This window comes from Parasteatoda tepidariorum, chromosome 9 (assembly GCF_982258835.1).
Source record: "Parasteatoda tepidariorum strain Cologne lab strain chromosome 9, Ptep-v5.0, whole genome shotgun sequence".
In the NCBI taxonomy this organism is placed as follows: domain Eukaryota; kingdom Metazoa; phylum Arthropoda; class Arachnida; order Araneae; family Theridiidae; genus Parasteatoda; species Parasteatoda tepidariorum.
The window spans coordinates 34,836,174-34,855,737 of NC_141763.1; the positions used below are offsets into that span (position 1 = coordinate 34,836,174).

General features: G+C 28.1%; 1 protein-coding gene across 4 annotated transcripts in view; it reads left to right on the forward strand.

Moving 5' to 3' along the window:
• The window catches only part of LOC107453046 (bestrophin-4), a 29,302-nt gene that overhangs the window by 1,798 nt on the left and 7,940 nt on the right, over window positions 1-19,564 (forward strand). The window contains exons 1-5 of one of the 4 annotated variants that reach the window (XM_043048702.3): window positions 1,441-1,841; window positions 6,878-7,172; window positions 10,553-10,687; window positions 14,501-14,667; window positions 17,957-18,111. In XM_043048702.3, the coding sequence (XP_042904636.1) occupies window positions 6,994-7,172; window positions 10,553-10,687; window positions 14,501-14,667; window positions 17,957-18,111 (636 nt within the window). In that variant the 5' untranslated portion in view covers window positions 1,441-1,841; window positions 6,878-6,993. Of the gene's footprint in view, window positions 1-1,440; window positions 1,842-1,985; window positions 2,118-5,265; window positions 5,577-6,877; window positions 7,173-10,552; window positions 10,688-14,500; window positions 14,668-17,956; window positions 18,112-19,564 lie in introns of those variants that run through there. The other 3 variants (XM_043048703.3, XM_043048701.3, XM_043048704.3) reach the window with 3 other exon arrangements.

The following is a 19,564-nucleotide window of genomic DNA, read 5'->3' on the forward strand; positions in this document are numbered from 1 at the left end:
AGAATTAGATTGTGAGCTAAAAATTTTAAATTCTCTAAAAAAGTTATCTAGCTATGGTGAAATATGCTATAAGTAAAATTAACATTAAGAGATCCAAACTTGGGAACGCTCTGACCAAACTATGGGGACCATATTTCCCAGATTACATCTTCGTCTTCTTCGTCAGCACTACGACTTAGTGCAGGTCAAGGCTTTCTCAATTAGCTGCCCCCGGGCAGGGCGACTTTGAGCTAGATTTTCCCACCTGTTTATTCCCAACAATTTCAAGTCCTTCTCAACACTGTCCAACCATCTTGTAGCTGGTCTCCCTCTTCTTCTAGTTCCTTTCAATTTTCGAAAAAGTAAGTTTTACCCCAGTTTTCACCCAGCCATCTGATCTTGAACGCCTTAATAACCCTCAAAATATTAAGTAATCTATATTTATTGTATATCTCATGATTATATAAACTTCTCCAAGCATTATTTTCCTTAACTGCTCCAAAAATTGACCGAAGGAGCTTTCTTTCAAAAATGAGTTGTCTATTTTCCTCTGTTTTATTAATTGCCCATGTACCATATAGAATAATTGATCTGATTAAGGTCTTGTATAGATTTACTTTTGTACCAATATAGAGGAATTTCGATTTTAATTGGTTCCTCAGACCAAAGTAGCACTTATTAGCCATCAAAAGTCTGTTCCTAACTTCAGACCTTATTACATCTACCTCCTATTTTTTGGGTATCAGAAATCTAAATCCGTCAAAAAAAGGTATGTTTGTTCAGAAAAAGTACGTTTTTGTGTTTGATTTGATTAAAATATCATTCTGCACTTATTAATTAGTATATTTGAGGTCACCCCCTCGACCCATTAAGAGAGTTTTAGAACTTGAAGATCCGATCATCAGATCAAAAGTTATTCAGGATGATCCTTTTTTTTCTTCCTTGGCTCACTGTGCGTCGAATAATTATCGAAGTTCAATCACAAAAAAGTAAAAAATCGTTATTCAATCAATTGCAAATAAAAAATTATAAAAGTCAACAATTTTGAAATTTTTATATCGATTCCTGCTTCACTTTTATGCATGCAATAAAAATGAGTACAGACGAACTCGTTTATTACGAAGGCAGGGCGATGATAATAATTAACCCTGGTTAATCATTATAAACGAGTTCTATTGCATAAGCCTTAAAAATATAATAATTTCTTCATAGTACATTTCTATAACTTTTTTTTTAATAAATATTAATTTTTTTAAATATTTAAGTAGTATCGATTCAAGTAATTAAGAAATTTTTTCAATTCTCTTTGTTGTTTCAAGTTAAAATAATTCTTTCGTGTAAATATATATGGCTGATAATTGTAACTTAAATCGAAGACCACCTGTAAGGAGATTTGATCATCAAAAACAACCTACGCTTTAATTCATCCTTCCAGAATGTTAGAATTTTTTTTTTCTTCTTAAGATCAGTAATATTTACTGAAGGCTGACAGACTTAAGGTGATGCTTATCGGTTATCAAAAGGGAATAATTTTTCCTTATTCTTTGCAATAATCGAATGTGACAGATGAACTGATAAAAACCGGAAATAAATAGTCTTAAAAACATTTGCAACTTGTCTTTTCTCCTTAGAAACACAATATTCCAAAGGATACAGAATTACACAAAATTGCAGTCTTAGATGAGAGAGTTTACAAAAGAAATTCTATGAAATGATTTAAGGATATGATTATTTGAGAGCTAAAGTCATCGAGTTCGTATCTCGAGCAAGTTGCTTCGATTCATATTTGTTTACTTTATTGAGCGTTGCTGATGAAACATTACCGTGAACTACTCGAGTATTTTTTTTCCGTGAAAGATACGGTAATCGATTCAATCTATTTCATTGCATAATTTTATTTATTTATTTACTTATTATTATTATTTTTGATAGAAATACTATAAGATTTCTAGCCCCGTAATGATATTTCAAACAAGCGTGCTATACTACTATTCAAAGCAAAAAAAAAAAAATACTATTTCTATTTGGGAGATAAAGTCTTCCAGTTGGTATTTCGGCCGAGTTGCTTTGAATCGCATTTGTTTATTTAGCGTGGGTAGTGCAGGATAGAAACCACTGGAATATTTTCCCCATAAAAGGTACTGCAATATATTTCATTATTTAGTTTTATTTTTTACGATAATATATTACTGTAAAGTTTTTAGTGGTTTGTTCGTAATAATAAAATTGCATATAAGCATGCTATTACTACTATGCATAAAATCTAAAACTCTTACTATATTACTATAAATATTTAAACGATATTCTAAATCGTTGGAATTTTACTTATTTTAAATTTAACATTATTATCAAGTGGGTAATTTCCTTACTTATCAACTAAATATTACTGGTTTTGTATGATCAAGTCTTAATTGTCCAGTTTTTTTTACACGGCTCTAGTTTATATTCTCTAGTCTGAAATATAAAACTTCATGTTGTTAATTTTTCAATTTTCTACTTACTACACATCATTGCTTGTAAAGGATATTAACTAGTCTAAAATATTAAGTTTCAGGTGGTCAATTTTCCGATTTTCTACCAAATGCACAGCTTCTTGGGATATGATCTTGCAATTAAAAAATGTCACTTCAAGTAGTTAAATTTACAGATTGTACTTGGATATCAATCTGAATAATTTAAGGCGAAATTTAATTTATTTTTATTTAAAATCTAACCTACCTTTTACAATAATGTTAAGATGTTCTTATATTTAAAAAAATTATTTAAAAAAAATATTGAAAACAAGTTTTAATCTTAAATTTAAATATTGAAATATTTGTTATATTTTATCTAGTTATTATTTATTTATAAACGAATTTGAAAATACACTCTGTTCTTTGTCGTCAGGTTTAATCATGAATAATATACCTTAATTTAGTTCAAGTTGTATGTTATATAATTAATAAATCATGCTAAATTTTATTTACAATATTCTGTAGTTACAATATTATTTAAAGGTTAAGTTAGAGTTTCCCATCCTATGAGTCGTCAGAGCTCAAAAACAACCATCAATATTTTTATTTTAAATTTTGTTTATTTTTCATGCGTTTAAAGTAAAACATTGAGACAAATTTAATCTGTTATTCAAAATAACTCCTATTGCAATTCCTTAGATTCTTTCAACCATCTGTTTAGTCACTAGAATTTCGAGAAACAGATATTCGTTGCCTCAAACGTCATAATTAATATGAAAAATTACCCAGAATAATTCATTCAAAAAAATTTTTTTGGGTCGGTGTCGCTTATTTTCAATTTATAAGATTGAGATGCTCAGGGTTACAATATCAATTTAGTCACTGACAAGAATTATTTCTAATTTGTCATAATTTTACTTTTTGTAATAAATAAGTGATCACTAATATTGTAAATTTATTTTATAAGGAATTATTTATTAAAAATTTGCGAATTTAAAATTATATATGTTGCAATTTAATTAAATAGTGGTAAGTAAATAAATATTTGATTCATAATTTTGTTACTTGGTTTATTATTCAAAGGAGAAAAAAAAACAAATATTATACCCGCAGTTAACTTCAAATATAACGCAATTTTTATGTGAAATCAACTTAATTTGCTGAACATAAATATAATTTTTTTTTTAAATAAATTCATTTTTCAAGTGATTTTGACTACCAGTATTTAGAATAGAGCTATGCTGTGACTATTTTCTTCATTCCTTTAATTTTTACTAAGTACCTAATTAGATAATAAAGAATATAACCCTCAGAGTTAGCTACGCTGATTCAAATCATTTGAATAAAATAATATAATATAGAAATAATATATATAGATATAATAATATAACAGAAATAAAATAATAATTACGACTGAATAACTGATACATTTGAAATGTATCAGTTATTCAGTCGTAATTATTATTTTATTTCTGCTGAAAGAGCTGGTTTTCCTTCGGGCTTAAATCTGTAAAATGGGAGTAATGGACTTGATGATTAGGTAAAGGCCATGTTTGACCTAGGTATCCAGCTCCATTTGATAGGTGAATTTGTGACTAAATGCTTAGCAAAATTTGAAAAATTATTTTAATTGTTATTTCCTTACCTTTAACGCCGTGGGGTGTTGGAAATTCTTGATCACTAAATACGGTTTTTTTCTGATTGTATTAATAATAGCAAATTATAATTTTTGTGTGTCTCAAAATTGCTGGAACTTATTCCGAAATTTAAGACATCATTGCTGATAATCGCAAAACTATTTTAGTCAACTTCCAGTTTAAAAAAAATTGTTAGGTACAAGTTTGTGCTTAACTATATATTTGACATATAAGTGACAAAATCGAAGATTTCAAATAAATAGTTTGAATATGCTAGAGAAATAAAAAGGGCACAATATATATAATTTTTTATTAAAATAAATCATGTTTAACTGCCATTTCTCAATAACTGTTCTACTGATTTCTTTCACACATTGGATTTTATTAATAAAAAAATGCATATTTTTAAACAGTGTACTATTCTTTCGACTATATGGTAAAAAATTTCCGATTGTTAACACTTTAATTCCTTGACCCAAACTTTTTATTAAACATTTTTCATACTTTTTTCATTATTTTGTATTAATTTATGTCAAAATAAAAGCAAAATATTATATTTAGCATTTTAATTATTTATGGTTATGAAATACAGCACGAAAAATCGCTGTATTTTTCTGTTTTAAAGGAAAAACCTTCCAGACAAAGCTCACTTCCAAAGAATAATTTTTCAAAAACAGTTATTCATCATTAAAATTTTATTAATTTAGAAAATCAACTAATGATAAATTTTTGAATATGAATGAAAAAAAATTTTTTTTTCAAACTCCCATTAAACCCATCTGCATTAAAGGGTTGAAAAATAAAAAGTAATTATCTTTAATTGCATTCCCATTTTTCGCAGCTTTAATCGTGTTTTCACCTGTAGATTTAGAAAATACCATCGGGAGAACGTACCCTACTTTCAAACCACTACATTTAATATCTTATCATTTGCACCTGGTCTACTACACTTTAAAGGAGAACTTGTAACACATTTATGAATTAATTTTCACTCAAAGTAGTTTAATTTTAGCTTATAAATTCTGTTTTTATTAAAAGGACCAACACTTTCATGAGGTTGTTCCCAGGACAATAATCAAGATTTTTTTTATTTAAAAAATCAAGGACTAAGTTCAAAGGACTCCATCAGCGCATCAGATGTTTCTTTCAAATGCATTCAAACAATTGATTTCTGAAATGATCACAGAAGATACTTCGTGTGAAGTAAACATTTGGTTAAGGATAAAAAAAGGTTGATACTCATTAACTCCCCGTACTCAACAGGTAAGATAGAGATAAATACCCAAAAAAGAGTGAGATAAAGTTTGCTGCGTATTTGTTTTCTTAAGAAAGCATCAGTCCTTGTTCAAAGAAAAAAAGGTGATGATGGGCATAATTTTAAGTGAGGACTGCACTAGAAAAATCCCCAGGTGCTAAGAAACGTTTCATTTCATTTCTGCCGAATGTTTAAGTTACGATATCAGACCTATCAGCATTGGAAGATAACAGATTTGCTGATGACCTTTAGGTAGTTTTCAGTGGTTAATTTCTGTTTTTGTTTGTTATTGTGGTTGATGTTTGCTATTTGTGCAATTAAATAATAAATTTTTTTTAGAAATTTCGTTATTGGAGATTTTTTGTGCCTTTGCTTATGAAATAAGTTAAATTCATGATATAAAATATCAGATTCATCGGTGTTAGAAAATAAGATTAACTAATGACCTTAAGATGATTTTCAGTAGTTGCTACTATAGTATTACATTTTTTTTTTAAGTTTCGCAATTGAAAATTTATAATATAATTTGAAAAATAATATATTTTGGTAATAATATGTTTGAAAAAATAAAATATTTAAAATATAATATATATTTTGGAGATTTTTGTTATGTCTGTAAAATTAATTTATCTTATCTTTCTAAGTTTATTAGAATTGTAAAAGATATATCTTTATAAATTAGATCTTTACAATTATATCTTTTAAAATTGGATTACAAATGTCTGACTTATCATTATTGAAAGATAAATGAATTGATAATATTTTGGTAGTTTTCAGTGGTTGGTATTTATTATAATATATTTTTTATTATTAATTATCGTCATGAAAACTAAATATGTATATAATATTTTGGAGATTTTTCTTATGTTTCATAAATAAGATTAATTAATCATTTCTTTCGAAATTTGAATATCTGAATTCACTATATTTTGTGAGTAAATGTCTTACCATTTTAAATATCTTAAAATGTTCTTTAAGCATATTTTTACGCTTTTGAATTCTTAACAAATGCCCGACTGTCTAATAGAAAAGAAAACTGAAGAATTTTTGTCATATCAAGAATAAATTAGAAAACACTGTTTAACTTATTTTTTTCATTTATCGCAGATTATAATAGCTAAAACATCTAGTTAACTTATTGAAATTGTAATAAATATTGTATTTAATTTTATAAACAAAATTAAAAGATTGTTTCTTTAATAAAGCTCGGCATGTAAATTAATCTCAGATGTAAAAATATAAAATTATTTTAAACCTATTTTATATATTGCAAGAAATAAGTTTAAAAAAATCTCTTGAATCCTCGTTAACTATACTTAAATCAGTGTTACTCGCAGACTACGAAAAAAGGTGGATATTTTTATTATCCTTCATTTCTGACAAATAAAGTGGCATAACTTACGGAAAATGCTCTTAATTTTTATTAAAATTTAGATTAATGATAACAATTGAAATTTCAGAGTTATTAGTTATTTTTAGACTTCAGTTATAAAAAAGTATAAGTTACTTTTCAGTTTCAAAATAGCAGCTAACTTTTTTTTTGTTCTTTTCAGGGCGTAAAGGGGAAAAATTATCACCTCATCAATAGTTTCTAAATAGCCATGCTTTGGAAAAAAATATCTATGAGTTTTGAACTGTTTGAGGTTGATGGTGCTACTTACTAGTCAAAATGACTATCACTTATTCGCTAGATGTAGCAAACACTCGTTTTTGTGGATTTACAAAACTTTTAGGACGATGGAAAGGGAGTATTTACAAGATTTTGTGGAAGGAATTCATAGTTTTTTCACTAGGATACAGTCTTCTCAGTATTATCTACAGACTCATCCTTGACGAGGAACAGAAAAGGTGAGTTAAATTCATCATAAATCATTGGTTTTAAAGTATGCAATTTCAGCTCTTTCAGATTAACTATACCATATGATTGAGATACTCAATCTGTGGTTTACGTTCCATTTTTGGTCCGTGAGATGATTTAATGTCGTCTGGAAAAGTGTTATAAAAAAAACCCGTCTGAAACGTTTATTGAAATTAGATTCTCAATTGAAATTGATTTTCAGCGTAACAATATCATAGGATAGGGAAACTCAATCTGACGTTTACGATTGACTTTTGGTTCGTAAGATGATTTAATGTTGTCAAAGAGTGTTATCAAAAATAAACGTCGGAAACTTTTATTGAAATTAGATTCTCAATTGAAATTAATTTTGACTTCTTTTCAGCCAAAATTTTTAAAATGAAATGCAAAATCAAGGGTGTCGTGAAGATGAAAATTCGACCACAGTAAATTGGGCACTCTCAAGATATCTTGCAAATAGCTAAAATATATTCTATTCATATTTAAATGTCTTTCGAAGGAATAATACCCTTTTGATAAATTTTTCTCTGACGCTTTAGAAAAAAAAATCTTTTATTTTATCATATTCAAATATTTATCAATAATTGATTTTGTAAATTAAGGTTTTTCAATTATTAATCAATAATTGATATTGTAAATTAAGGTTTTTCAATTATTTATCAATAATTGATTTTGTAAATTAAGGTTTTTCAATTATTTATCAATAATTGATTTTGTAAATTAAGGTTTTTCAATTATTAATCAATAATTGATTTTGTAAATTAAGGTTTTTCAATTATTAATCAATAATTGATATTGTAAATTAAGGTTTTTCAGTTACTTATCAATAATTGATATTGTAAATTAAGATTTTTCAATTATTTATGAATAATTGATTTTGTAAATTTCGGAGCTGAATAACTATTTCTTTTCGATCTAAATAAGTGCAAGTTTGAAAAATTGTTTGGAAAAGAGACGTGTTTCGAAGATTTCACCTTTAACGCAAGAAAAGATACCCGTGTTTCATGCTGTATTTCATAACCATAAACTATTAAATTCTCGATATAATATTTTTCGCTTATTTTGACAAAAATTCTGAGACAAAAAGTTAACCCTTTCGAAATATTTCCTTTCGAACTATAAGACAAATATTTATTGATTATATATAGATTAAAGGAAATGCGTCAACAGCATTTTATTTTACTTACTATTATAATTTTATTGCTTTCTTAAATATTTGTTGGCGTCACAACCATAATATTAACCCTAATTAATTAATATGTAGATAGAGGTTAAATTTCACTGATTTAAATGTGTGTGGTTCGCCATAAATTTAATTAGGCTTCTAATAGTCCATAGATATGAAAATGTTGAGAATCACTGTCATTGAACCCATTAGAAACCTTAAGAAAATTGGTGTCCAATATAAATAAAAGCTAATTATTAATGAGTCGGGTAAATTATAATGAAGTAACAAAAATAGCTGAGATTTCTGAGTGTTGGATATCATAAACGGGTTGCGGAATAAAGCTTGTTCTCGTTAGTTCAGTTCATCAAAATATTTCAATCAATTTTTAAAAATTAATAGAGATTGAGGTCTTCTGACTCCATTCTCTTGAAATGTTTTATATTTGTGAATTCATTAATAACAAGTCTCCACTGCTATAATCTGTATATTAGTTTCCTTAGAATGACTACAAAACGCATTTATATGACTAACTATAATTTTTCAGTGAGATCAAACGATCCAGTGAGGGTTTTGGAGTATTTTCAGTGTTTTAACCAAAGATTTGAAGTATTTAGTGCTTAATGATAACATAACATCTTAATCAGAAATAGAATAACAATTTTTTAAAAATATTTTGTTTACTTTGTTCTTATTTAAAATGGAATCCATTTTGACAAAGAATAAAACAGAAATCTATTGATTCACCCTTCAAATTATTAGCATTTGTGTTTTTCAATCAGTATGTGTGCATTGCATATCTTGGAACGCAAAAATATCCAAAAACATGCCGATTATCAAGTGCTATTGTTTATTTAAAAAAAATTTTTTTTTTTAACTGCAAAAGTTTGCGATCATTATAATTGGTAGTTTGATAGGGGAAAATCATAGTGATATGGAGTTAAATATACTCTTTTTGATTTATAAGGTAGTTACAATGTTATCAAAGTAATTGAATCATTATCTACCACTAATTATTTAAGATTTTATTTAAATGTATTATTACTAAAACTCGTCGACATGGCCCAAACCATGATCGTGACGTTACAGCTCTCAGAGATAGTAACTTGCTCGGCACAACAAATATATATTTTAAAGTGGTAGTTTATCAATTGTGATTTTTGATTTAATAAATTCAATTTAGTAGATTTTTTTCCACGACTAAATAATTCGTAAGCATATATAATTCACCACTTTATTGTGCTTATGTCATGCCTATACCTTTTAAAAAGCAAGCAAATATAGTTAAATATTTGCAAAAGTTACTTAGTAGTTACATCCCGTTTTTTTTTTTTTAATTATTTTGGCGTGTCCGGAGCACTTGGCATCTCTGAGCTCTGTTTTCCATTAGCTTGACTTATTAGTTTTCCATTAGCAATGGTTAAAATGTGCAATCACGTTGACTTAATGCCCAGATTTTTCCTACCTAGCTTTTAATGCTTTTTCCCGCTAACACTAACCGTGCCTTTTCTAAAGTTTTCATCTTTGCTTTCGAATTCTGCTTTTTTCCTGTCAATTTTCCGGAAAATTTCTTAAGTTTTTAATAATATTATTCGTATAATATTTCTTTACAATATAGAAGATCTGCAATTTTTTTTTAAAATTTAACACTTCCATTTTGCCACTAATCTTTTCGTGATTTCGAAGAATTCAAAGAAAGGCGTGTGAATAAGAAAGTACTTGTAAGGTATTTCTAACGAAAACTTATGTAAGGAAGTAATTCTCTAGGAAAAGATAAAATAGTTCAAAGTTGTAATTGCTATTAGAAAAGAAATTTAAAAAAATGGAAATATTATGAATAGAAGAAACGGGAAGTAAAAAAAATAACGAATCTGGGAAGGAATTAATTATTTCAGAATCAGAACATCTAAAATTCAACCAGGAGAAATAAATAAATTATAAATAAGTTAAAAAGTACATACTAAAAGAAATTAAATAAGAAAAGAACTGTAAAAATAGTCAGTTATAAATAAATATTCAAGAAACAAAAAAAGGAAATATTTGAAATAAAACTAACAGAACGTACTTCAATTCTAACTACCTAAGAAAAAAAAAACATGCAAAAAAAATCAAGAATTTGTTCGATGAAATATGAGAATAGGCTTCAGTGTTAAATAGTTGAATTTTGACCTAACTTTAGTATAACTAAAATTTTGCACTTTTTAGGTACTTTGAACGAGTAGTTCTTTTTTTCGAAGATTTTATTGATCTGATACCTTTGTCTTTTGTGCTTGGATTTTATGTGTCCCTTGTCATTGGAAGGTGGTGGGAGCAGTTCGACGCAATACCATGGCCAGATAGGTAAGTTGAGCTGTTTGTTATGCATTTAGTACTAAAAGTACAGATATATCAATTTAAGAATAGATTTAGATGTTTTAAACAAAAGTTACTTTTGAATGCTCAAGATAGGTCTAAGCAACTTCAAGTAAACTTCGAGGCATAACTCTTTTTTTTATAAATGCCAGAGCATAACATTTTATCACGTGGTTAATGCAAAGAAACCTGTCATACATTTCATTTTTGAAATCCATAATGACGTAGAAAAGGATTTAACGTATTTATGACTTATTCTACAAAATTTAACATTTGTATATAGGCAGATCTTTGATTTTTAGCTTGTGTCGCATACCGTGTTCCCTCAAAGTTCAAGGCTGTCTAACTACGCACTAAGTCATGTCTCTTCACAACATTATAAAATTAATTTAAAACATTTTTCATAACATGGCTTTAAAATTTTGATGAAAAAATAATACTTTGCGATTTCTCATGATACTAGCCAATATTTGTAAAATTGTTTCATAAAATATCTCTGAAGGCAAATTTTGGCTGATACTGAAGGTAAGTATGAAATACTTTACAATGTTTTGCTCAACTCTCATGAATGTTAGTGCATGCCAACTTTATTAGTCCTAAAATTAAGCTCTAATGTTTAACATATACTATATACCAGAGTTGGCCGTTGATTACAGTAATCGATTACAACTGTAATTGATTACAGATAATTACGGCTATGTAATCAATTACTTGTAATCACGATTACAAGTAATCAATTACTTGCAATCGTGATTACAGCTTTCAAAAAATTTTGATTACAGCTGTAATCATGATTACAATTTTGATTACAGTAATCAATTACTTGTAATCATGATTCCAAGTAATTGCGATTACAAGTAATCACAACAGAAACGATTACGAGTAATTATGATTACAAGTAATCAAAATATATGATCACATGTAATCATGATTACATGTAATTGTGATTACTTGTAATCAAACTATACGATTACAAGTTATTACGATTGTATAGAGTCAAATTTTTTATGTAAGTATTCATGTGTTTACATATTTTTATGTACATGGAATGTACGCACGCATGAACGTACAATTTGCGATTCCTATACATACAATGTATGCACAAACGTTGTTTGTACGTACAATATTCATAATTATATTGTAATATACTTAATGCAATGCGCATATGCTTAGTACATATAATTATGCATTTATGATACATGTACGCATGTATGTTAGTTTGTACAAAAAGGCAATGTTTTGTATCTTTGTATACATAGACAATGTATGTATGAACGTATATGAAAATAATGTTTATGCGTTTGAATGCTTTTATGTACTTAAGTACATATATTGTATAAATTTACGATAATAGCACGTATATACAATGTACGTATGTATATAAAATTGTACGTATTTACGTACAATATGTAAGAATGTTATTTAAAGGTGCAATATATGCACATAGTTGCGTAAATAAAATGCGTACATGTATAGATGCATATTTATATGTACATCGATATATGTGAACGCAAGTTATGTACGTATTTACGTATGTACTTGTATAACTACATACTTTGTTAATACTTATGCGCATGTTATGCATGGATGCACAAAATAATAGTTATATGCACAATGTACGCATGTTCATACAACGTATACATGTTAATTACAAGTAATGTACAAATACATGCGTACATTTAAATATATGTAATTACAATATACACATACATTGTGCATACATTAAAAAAATTTATATGAGTAAAGTTATTAAAATTTGTTTTAAAATTTATTCTAAGGCATATGAAACTCGACCTCATATTTTTTAGAAAGGAAACGATAATTTTATTTTGAATTTCTGAATATTAATTCCACACATAAAATTTACCGTTTTTCTTACCATTTAAAAAATTTCTATGAATTATGCATTATGTTATAAAAAAAATAAATCTGTATTGTCAAACATTTCATGAAAATACCTGAAAATAATTTTTTATTCTGAGAATTTCAAAATGAGAAAAAACAATTAAAGCTGAAAACTAAATTTAAATATCGTTTGATTTTGTCATTTAACTTGCTTGAGTCATTAAAAGTTAACTTACATGCATTTTATTTATTGCATTGTACACATATTTAGACATAAATGTAATGTACATATGTATACGTGTAATGTATGTACGCATGTACAATGTATGTACATACATTCATGTATTGTACGTGCATATATAGTACAAATAGATATGCATACATGGAACATACGTGTATTGTACATGTGTGGATACATTCATTGGACATATATACATTGCTCCATATGCATAGATAGGGATAGCATGCATGTACACATGTAAAATTTGTACGAAAGAATTATGCCCAATATATTTATGCACATATGTACTGTATATGTACATACATATGTACATTATATGAACATTATATGTTCATTTCATCATATGTACATTATATGAATATACATCTGTACGCTATATGTATATACATCTGTACAATATATGCATCTCAAATGTGTGTATGTACGTACGTTATGCATGTCGAATGTATGTATGAATATATGTAAAATATAAATACGCCCAATGTACGTACAATCGTACACAAATGTATTATGCATATTTGGATACATACATTGAGCATGAACATATTTTGTATATGTACATAAATACACTGGACATGCATATCATGTACATGTATACATACATATATTGTACATCCTACAGATATACCTATATTGTACATGCATACATATATTATACTGCTCATAAATAAATTGCACATGCATGCAATGGACATACATTGTACAGACAATGCATGTATGTTCGTACAAACACAAGTACTTGTATATACATGCGTGCATGAACATAGATATACATTTTACATACACAAATATTTGCATAAAATGCATATATTCATTGTGTATAAATGTACATGTCTACATTGTTTGCACGTACATACGTAATTATTATCTATATACATACGTACATATATTTTATACCTACAATATAAGTGTATGTACATGTGTGTGAAACTAAAATGTCTGAACATATGCACTAGATAAAATCATATGTACATAAATTTTAGTTACATTCATTTGTACGCATACAAATACGTACAAAATGCAGTACATGTTAATACGTGCAAAATGTATCATTATAAAATACATTCTACTATCTACTGTAAAATATAATCATTTATAAGAATACAATAGTCTTGTAATCGTGTATTTAGATTACATGTAATCATAATTACATGTAATCATGATTACATGTAATCATATATATTTTGGTTACTTGTAATCGTAATTACTCGTAATCGTTTTTGTTGTGATTACTTGTAATCGCAATTGCTTGGAATCATGATTACAAGTAATTGATTACTGTAATCAAAATTGTAATCATGATTACAGCTGTAATCAAAATTGTAATCATGATTACAGCTGTAATCAAAATTTTTTGAAAGTTGTAATCATGATTACAAGTAATTGATTACTGTAATCGACTATGTAATCATGATTACAGCTGTAATCAAACTTTGTAATCACGATTACAAGTAATTGATTACTGTAATCAATATTGTAATCATGATTACAGCTGTAATCAAAATTTTTGAAAATTGTAATCATGATTACAAGTAATTGATTACTGTAATCAAAAAATGTAATCGATTACATTTTTGGCCAACTCTGCTATATACTACTAGCTCTATTTTTATTAGTCATAGGAATCTGAGTTTTTAGCAAATAATAATACTGAAAACTGTCTCTAAATAAAACACAAAATATTACTGAGTGATATTTTTTGCAATTATTTTTAGGATATGCTACCTGATCAATGCGTACGTGCATGGAGCAGATGATAGAAGCCGAATGATACGAAGAACATTGGGACGTTATTTGATTCTGCTACAAGCAATAACTTTTCAAAGCGTAAGCACGGCAGTAAAGAAAAGATTTCCAACCACTGGTCATCTAGTTGCAGCTGGTATGTTTGTTTTATTTTTACATTTTATGCATCAACAACTTAAAAATCGAATAGAGTTTTTAAATGTCAAAACAGGTTAGGAATCAAAAGAGCTTTTTCGACTCATATCACCCTCTGTTTCAAAAGACGGTAATTCTATTATTTTGGACAGATCAGTAAATCTTGCTGGGCATTAAAGTAATCTCTGTCGGAAGTTTCATCTTATAAAATGACAAAGCAGATCCATATACTTCAATTTATGGAACTTGATATTTTTGTAGTTCCAAAGAGCAAAATATATTTCCAAAAAGGCAAAATTTTTTGCTATTTGTTGTTTCATTAAAACAAATCTTTAGCAATAGTCCTTGTTTGCTACAAATATACAAAAATTTTTTTTTACTAATGCCCACCTGTTTTAACATCCGTCAATTCAGGCATATGCCGGGCGATTTTGTTGGCCTCTCCTTCAGGGCCACCATATTAGGTGGGCCAACGTCGCTCCCACAGTGAGGACAGATAGTACTGAGAAGGAAAGAACATCCATGCCTTGCCCGGGATTCGAACCCAGAACCTTTCTGATTTAAGGACAGTTCCCTGCCCCCTACACAAGCCGGTCGGCTAATATACACAATGTAGAATTGTTTGAAAAATAATAACCAATTTTTAAGTTATGAAAATTGACAACTTTATGAATTGACAAGTAAGAAGTTTTAAGGTATTAAAATTTATTTACACTATTTTTTTTCTCCAGAAAACCGCTTTGTTCACACAAATTCATAATCATTCTCTTTTTTTGGTGTCAAATAATTTCTTCTACTGTATTCAAAATATTCTCTTCACTTTATTTTACCAGTTGAGAGAAGAACGAGAAAATGTAAATATTAGAAAAAAACTGAAGAATACTGAAAATGTCATAAGCGTACAATAATCTACTGCAAGATTGAAACTCATTGAAATAAAAAATTCAAATTAATAAAAACAAAGTATGGAGTAAATATCAATAATAAGCATTATTTAAATGTAAACTAGAATAAGAAACGTATTCATTAGATAAGGTCTATCTAAAGATAATATTAAGTTTTATTTTCAATGTCTTTTAAGGTATACCGTGTTTCGATAGTTTTAAGTTAAGTTTTCTAGCACGTTTTCAATTTCACCAATCTGACTCACTCATCTCTTTCAGGATAGAAATCTGTAACTCTCCCTAATAGTCAGTGAAGCCACCTTTTCTCCTCCCTACCAATTAAGCAACTTATCCACCCTTTGATTTAGTCGTGTTTTTTAGGAAGAGATAACCGGAATATTTAGTTCGAAATCTTTCTTTGTTCTGTCTCTACATATAAATGTATGCATACCTTTTATTTATATGAGCATTGTCAATTTTATTCAGATCAGGTGCATCCTTGACATTGAAATCTTTAAGTAAGGTGGTAAAGCTCTCTAATCATATTCTTCTGATAAGTTTGTTAAAAGTCTATTGTTAATAATGTATTAACAGCCACAGATACGAGTCAAGAGATCTGAAGGATTCCGATTAACCTCTCCCAGAATCCTCTCCACCATGGGGTAGATGGTGGGTTGAACTTTAATTTTTTTGGCAAACCTCAGACTTTATTTGAATTTTTATACAACCAAGCTGTTTTGACGAAGAGTTATTTAAACTAGTAAAATTGTTAAGAGTATTGTAAAGTATCCTACATCTTCTTTCTATAATCTATCTATATTATATAAAACGCTAATACGTACCTATGTATGTATCAATAAAACCGATGATATTTCTTTTCTCGCGCTGGCAACAGTTTTCATTTTTAATTGATTGGATTCGGCGCGCAAGAGCGCGTAGTGAGCAACCAGATAACAATAACCAGAGTGAGCATTATCAGGTTGTTCAATTCAGATTCATGCTCTAAAAACATGACAATATTTAATTTAAACTCAATTAGGAATTAATTAATTAATTGAAGTGAGAATGCTTTAAAAGGCCGCTGTTGAATTGATACTTTTCTACTGGGAGCTACCTAAACGTCTAAGTGTTTGTATTGAATGCATTGAATTTTTTTATATTTCGCGTTTATTTACGCATTGAATTTTCACGCTTTAAAATGCAGAATATTAGTGAAGCAATATTTGATAATTTATTTTGCTAATATGTTTCTTATTTAGCTAATGTTTTGATTTTTTCACCATGTACAATCTAAATAGCTAATATACTTTTTTAAAAGCCAATAAGAACATTGGTAGAATTCTTCTACATAAGTACAATACTGTGTCTTTGATGATAAAATACTATGTCTTTGATGATAATATATTATGTCTTTGTGCTAGAACATTGTGTTCATTGGCGAGCGAGCGCAGCGAGCCATGGTTCACGGCGTGAACCACATAGGATTGCGTAACAATTCTCGGGGGTTAGCGAGCAGGGGGCGGAGCCTCCTAGTTCTACTTAATGCTTGAATAAAATCATTAAATTGAGAAAAGGTATCAGCTCTCGGTGGAAAGTCACGGGAAAAGAGAGCAAATCAAACCTTAATAGATTTGCTACTAAAAAACTGGCCAAATCCACTTCCGATGCTTCAAACATTGCTGATAATACTAAGAATCAAGTTCGATTTCGAGATAAAGGTGGAAATGGAACATCCGTATATATAAGTTTTGTTTTTAATAACGAAACGATTAATTTTCCAACCTTTAATGATCCAATATCTCGTAAAATTGTTAGAAGAATGGGAGTTCCAAAGTGTTAGTTAACTAGGTGTTCTTGTGCAGGAAGTTTGATGGAAGAATTAGCTTTTGGCGTAAAAGCCAGAAATAACTACACATTACCTGAATTGAAATATACATCTGATCAAAAAACGAAGATCGCAAGTGCAAAATATATTTCAAGAAATATAGTTAATGGTGCCCACCTCGACCTTTCCTCAACCTGGCCATGGGAAGAAGGCAACTTCAAAATCCTCAATTTGAACAGATTTGGATTCTGTAATCAAATCTGCAATAAAGGGGATCCTATGTTAGATTATGGAGTTGCCCATTCCACCAAAGAGTAAGATTTACCAAATTTAGTATCAAAGATATATTTTAAAAATTCTGTATTGAAATTATTACTGGATTTTTTAGCTTTAATTTTGCCAAGTTCTTTTAATTTTGGGAAATGCTAAAAAAAACAGCTTTGATAATAAAAGTTTTCAATGAATAGCATCGAAAATTAGGGATATATCATAGAGTGTTTAAAAAGTGTGAGTATATTTTTAAAAAATAAAATTATCTTATATTGATTTGATTAAGAAATATGTTTATTCGATTGTTTTAGGTATAATGACCAAGGAGGAAAGAACTATATTTGAAAAACTAGATGCTCCATATGGAAAATGGTGGCTTCCGGCTCAATGGTTCAGTTCCTTAGCAATGAGAGCCAGGAAGGAAGGTAGAATAAAGGATACCGTTTTGTTAAACGGTTTGTTAGCAGTATGTAAAAATTTTAAGTTTATTACCCAATATATCATAAAACAAAACTCGTCATCGAAAAAAATTGCAACGCGAAACAATTGACATATGTGAGCATAAATTTGGTTATGAAAAATTAAGAAAAGTTCATTTAAAGTTTTATTCATATTTCAAAACGTTTCGATATGTGCACTATTAGTTGCTCGACTGACATCGATACAATAAATCTCTGTATTTTTGTGTATAAAAAAAGAATCTCTGAAATTATAGTTTAAATTACGACTATAATTTAATTAGGTGGCTGATATCAGTAATTGTGTTAATGTAATTCGAATGAGAAAGCGAAAAACTTAAATTCGTTTGCAACATTTTTACATAAGAGTAACCATAAGTAGAAAAATCAGAGGTTTATAAGTCTTAAATTCTTATGACCCTGTGTATAGTTAATGTTGATCTTAAAAAAAAATAGATCTATTTATAATTTAATTGATTCATTATTGCCTTGTATACTCTTTATTTTTGCTCTTGGTGTGCATGAGCAGAGATGCAAACTTGCTCCGGACAGCGAATAAATATCATTGAGTGATAGTTTATTAATTGTGATTCCTTGTTTAATAAATTCAATTTATTAGATTGTTATCTACCACTATTTCTAAATAATACTTAGGCTTATATATTCACCACTTTATCATAGTAAACCATGTTTAAAAAGTAAGCAAAATTAGTCAAATATTAGCAAATTTTAATATGCTGTTATTTACCGTTTTTAAAATTATTTTGGCGTGTCCGGAGCAGTTGGCATCTCTACAGGAGTGCTAAAAAATTAGATCAAATTACCGTTTTGTTAATAAACATGCAAATATTTCGAGTTTTTTCAACGATATTTTAAAATGAAATACAGTTAGTATTATCAATTAAAATATTTATATACTATTTTTGTACTTGATGAATATGAGTAAATTTTTATCCGATCGGACTTTCACGTCCTGACATGCAAATACAATTTTAGCTTAATTTTTTTTTCTTGAAAGAATTATGTTTTTAAAACGAATATTAAAACTTAGGAAAGAATGTTTGAAATTGATTTAAAAGAAACCAGTACTGTTTTACTCTTCACCTTTCCCTGCGTGCCATAAATCGATGCCTCACGGTGGTTCAGAATTGAACGTGAATTATTTCGGCTATTGCGATGTTAAACGTTGAATCAAGTTTTACCAGAAATCAAGTCAACAACTAATAAGAATTGCGATTGTATTTCTCACAAATTTTTAAATTTGTATTAAGTGCGCAAGAGTAACAATTATCAATACTTTTTTCGAAATATTGTATTTTTTCGAAATATTATAATTTCTAATTATTAATACTAAGTAAACAAATCCGTGATAACCAAATACGAACACATACATATACTTTCATTTTTATTCTGTTTAATGAAGTAAGGACAATAAATAAGAATTGTAAAAAAAATAATAAA